This window comes from Sinocyclocheilus anshuiensis, unplaced genomic scaffold (assembly GCF_001515605.1).
Source record: "Sinocyclocheilus anshuiensis isolate Anshui unplaced genomic scaffold, SAMN03320099.WGS_v1.1 scaffold108, whole genome shotgun sequence".
NCBI lineage: Eukaryota > Metazoa > Chordata > Actinopteri > Cypriniformes > Cyprinidae > Sinocyclocheilus > Sinocyclocheilus anshuiensis.
In genome coordinates this window covers 682958-686312 of record NW_015554071.1, presented here as the reverse complement: position 1 = coordinate 686312, position 3355 = coordinate 682958, and the positions used below count along the sequence as shown (strand labels likewise).

Genomic DNA, 3355 nt, shown 5'->3' with positions numbered 1-3355 from the left:
TCACACACACACACACACACACACACACACACACACACACACACACACACACACACACAGAGACACACACACACAGAGACACTCTTACTATGATATTAATATTTATTTGTGTTTAGATAAGGCACAAGGTGCTGTAGGGCTGGGCTAATTGTGATGTCTCTGTGTTTACACTACAGTTCTAAAAGTATTATTACTATCTGTTTTCTATTGTAATATATTTTGAAATTCTGAGTATTCTGCATTTTCAGCATCATTACTCCAGTCTTCAGTGTCACATGATCCTTCAGAAATCATTCTAATATGCTGATTTGCTGCTGCAGAAAAGTTTATTATTATTATCATCATCATCAGTGTTGTGCTGCTTCATATTTTTGTGGAAACTGTCATACCGTTTCAGGATTCTTTGATGAAAGTCAAAAGAACAGCATTTATTTAAAATAGAAATCTTTTGCAACATTATGAATGTCATTGCTTTGATCAGTCGAATTGTTGAACAGCATTGTTGTTGAATAAAAGTATTGATTTTATTTTTGTTTTGTTTTTAAAAAGACAAAACTTTTGAACAGTAGTTGTACGTGTTTCTACATTATACATAGAAAATGCATCTAGTAATTAAAACAATAAAAGTAAAATAAATAAGAACAGTCAAGGCTTGTTTTCCACTCTTTGTCTTTGGCCAAAATAATGATATTTAATAGTTCTAAACAGCAACATAACAGTCTTTGGTCAGTCAACATAACACGCATATATATTTTTACTCAATTGTTTTTATGGCTCTAGGACATTTTTTTTAGTTTGCGTTTCAAAACAAACCATACAGTTTGGGTTTTGAAATGGACAGTTTGACCATATTAATGGAAATAAATTGAACTTCCCAACACAGTCTGCATTTTTGCCAATACAATTTAAATCAGATGCTTTTAAAATATCTTAATGGTCAAATTAAAAGCCAAAAAATCCTTGCACTATTCACAGCTGTGTTCACAATGCCAACCAAATAACTGTAAATATTGTCATTTTGTCAACCTGACCAAATATATTTGTGATTTTTCTCTCTCTCTCTCTCTCTCTCTCTCTCTCTTTTAGATAAGGCACAAGGTGCTGTAGGGCTGGGCTAATTGTGATGTCTCTGTGTTTACACTACAGTTCTAAAAGTATTATTACTATCTGTTTTCTATTGTAATATATTTTGAAATTCTGAGTATTCTGCATTTTCAGCATCATTACTCCAGTCTTCAGTGTCACATGATCCTTCAGAAATCATTCTAATATGCTGATTTGCTGCTGCAGAAAAGTTTATTATTATTATCATCATCATCAGTGTTGTGCTGCTTCATATTTTTGTGGAAACTGTCATACCGTTTCAGGATTCTTTGATGAAAGTCAAAAGAACAGCATTTATTTAAAATAGAAATCTTTTGCAACATTATGAATGTCATTGCTTTGATCAGTCGAATTGTTGAACAGCATTGTTGTTGAATAAAAGTATTGATTTTATTTTTGTTTTGTTTTTAAAAAGACAAAACTTTTGAACAGTAGTTGTACGTGTTTCTACATTATACATAGAAAATGCATCTAGTAATTAAAACAATAAAAGTAAAATAAATAAGAACAGTCAAGGCTTGTTTTCCACTCTTTGTCTTTGGCCAAAATAATGATATTTAATAGTTCTAAACAGCAACATAACAGTCTTTGGTCAGTCAACATAACACGCATATATATTTTTACTCAATTGTTTTTATGGCTCTAGGACATTTTTTTTAGTTTGCGTTTCAAAACAAACCATACAGTTTGGGTTTTGAAATGGACAGTTTGACCATATTAATGGAAATAAATTGAACTTCCCAACACAGTCTGCATTTTTGCCAATACAATTTAAATCAGATGCTTTTAAAATATCTTAATGGTCAAATTAAAAGCCAAAAAATCCTTGCACTATTCACAGCTGTGTTCACAATGCCAACCAAATAACTGTAAATATTGTCATTTTGTCAACCTGACCAAATATATTTGTGATTTTTCTCTCTCTCTCTCTCTCTCTCTCTCTCTCTCTCTCTCTTTCTAAAGCAGAAAAGCCTCAAAACGGCATTCATTCAAGATAACCAAAGATTATAAATGGTTGTTTCACAATGTGTTTTAATATTATGCTCTCCTGACTCACAGGAAGCGTTTGGAGGCGTCGGACTCCAACAGCTTTGGAAATGAAGTGTTCAGGGTGACCTTCCAGAAGAAGGGAGACTACCCTCTGTTCGGCTGTCAGTATGACTTCAGTCTGGAGGGTGTCGTCAACGTCCCCGAGTTTCTGGTGTATTTCCCGCTGTTTGAGGAGTAAGTGTCTCATGATTGTGGTTTTGTTGATGTGCCAGCAGAGGGCGAAACAGCTCCATAAATGTGTGCTGTAATGTTGAACACCTTGATTTCTTAGCATTTATTTCTGCTTTTAGAAAATCCTTAATAATAACACATGCAATTTGTTTTAAATGGAATTATATGTAAGATTATAGATTCAAACAAACAAACTCTCCAGTTTGGCAAGAAAGCGCTATCATAAATGATGATAATGTATTTTACATTATTTCTAATTGTATTATTCATTTATAAATTTTTTTAATAACTTTTTTTTTTTTTTTTGTCCAGAATGGCGAAAAAGTACAACATGCGTCTGGTTTACAAGAAAACCTTTAAAGAATTCTTTGAGGAGAAAGTTAAAGAGGAGAAGAATAAGGTTCTGATGCAGTGGATGCAGGCGCTGGAGGTTTGTGGCTCTGTTCTGACTGACTCTAGTCTTTGATAATTAATGAATCGGTGTTGGTTATTTTCTCTATTAATTCTTTGTGTGCTTCACAGTTTAATCTAATTCGGATTATGGGAGTTTCAATTCCTATTCCATAATTTCACAGTACATTTTTTATTGATTATTCTGCTGTGCAAATGCAAAACGCGGCAACACATTTTGTCACTGTCAGTGAGATATGACTGAAACAGAGCCTCTCAGACTATGATCTGTCCTTTCCAGTCGCAGAGATATGCACAATATATACGAGTTGCCGCTCATGTGCTGCGGTAGTGTTTGTCTTCTATGCATCACTGGTTATTTTCACCCTTTCCCTTTCTGCAAAATTAAATTTTTTAAATGCTTTATACTAGGGCTGCACGATAAATCGAAATGGAATCGAGATCGCGATTTGACAGAAGCTGCGATTGTCATGCGTATCTTTCAGTGAAGCACGGTTCTGTGATCAGCAGTAAATCTTCGACAGAAGCTGCGATTGTCATGCGTATCTTTCAGTGAAGCACGGTTCTGTGATCAGCAGTAAATCTTCGACAGAAGCTGCGATTGTCATGCGTATCTTTC

The 3355-nt window shown here is 34.1% G+C and overlaps 1 protein-coding gene across 1 annotated transcript in view; it reads left to right on the top strand.

The window, feature by feature from the left end:
- Window positions 1-3355, top strand: part of rnmt (RNA (guanine-7-) methyltransferase) — a 15368-nt gene that overhangs the window by 6221 nt on the left and 5792 nt on the right. The window contains exons 7-8 of the mRNA XM_016460691.1: window positions 2164-2328; window positions 2638-2755. Of these exons, the coding sequence (XP_016316177.1) occupies window positions 2164-2328; window positions 2638-2755 (283 nt within the window). The remainder of the gene's footprint in view (window positions 1-2163; window positions 2329-2637; window positions 2756-3355) is intronic.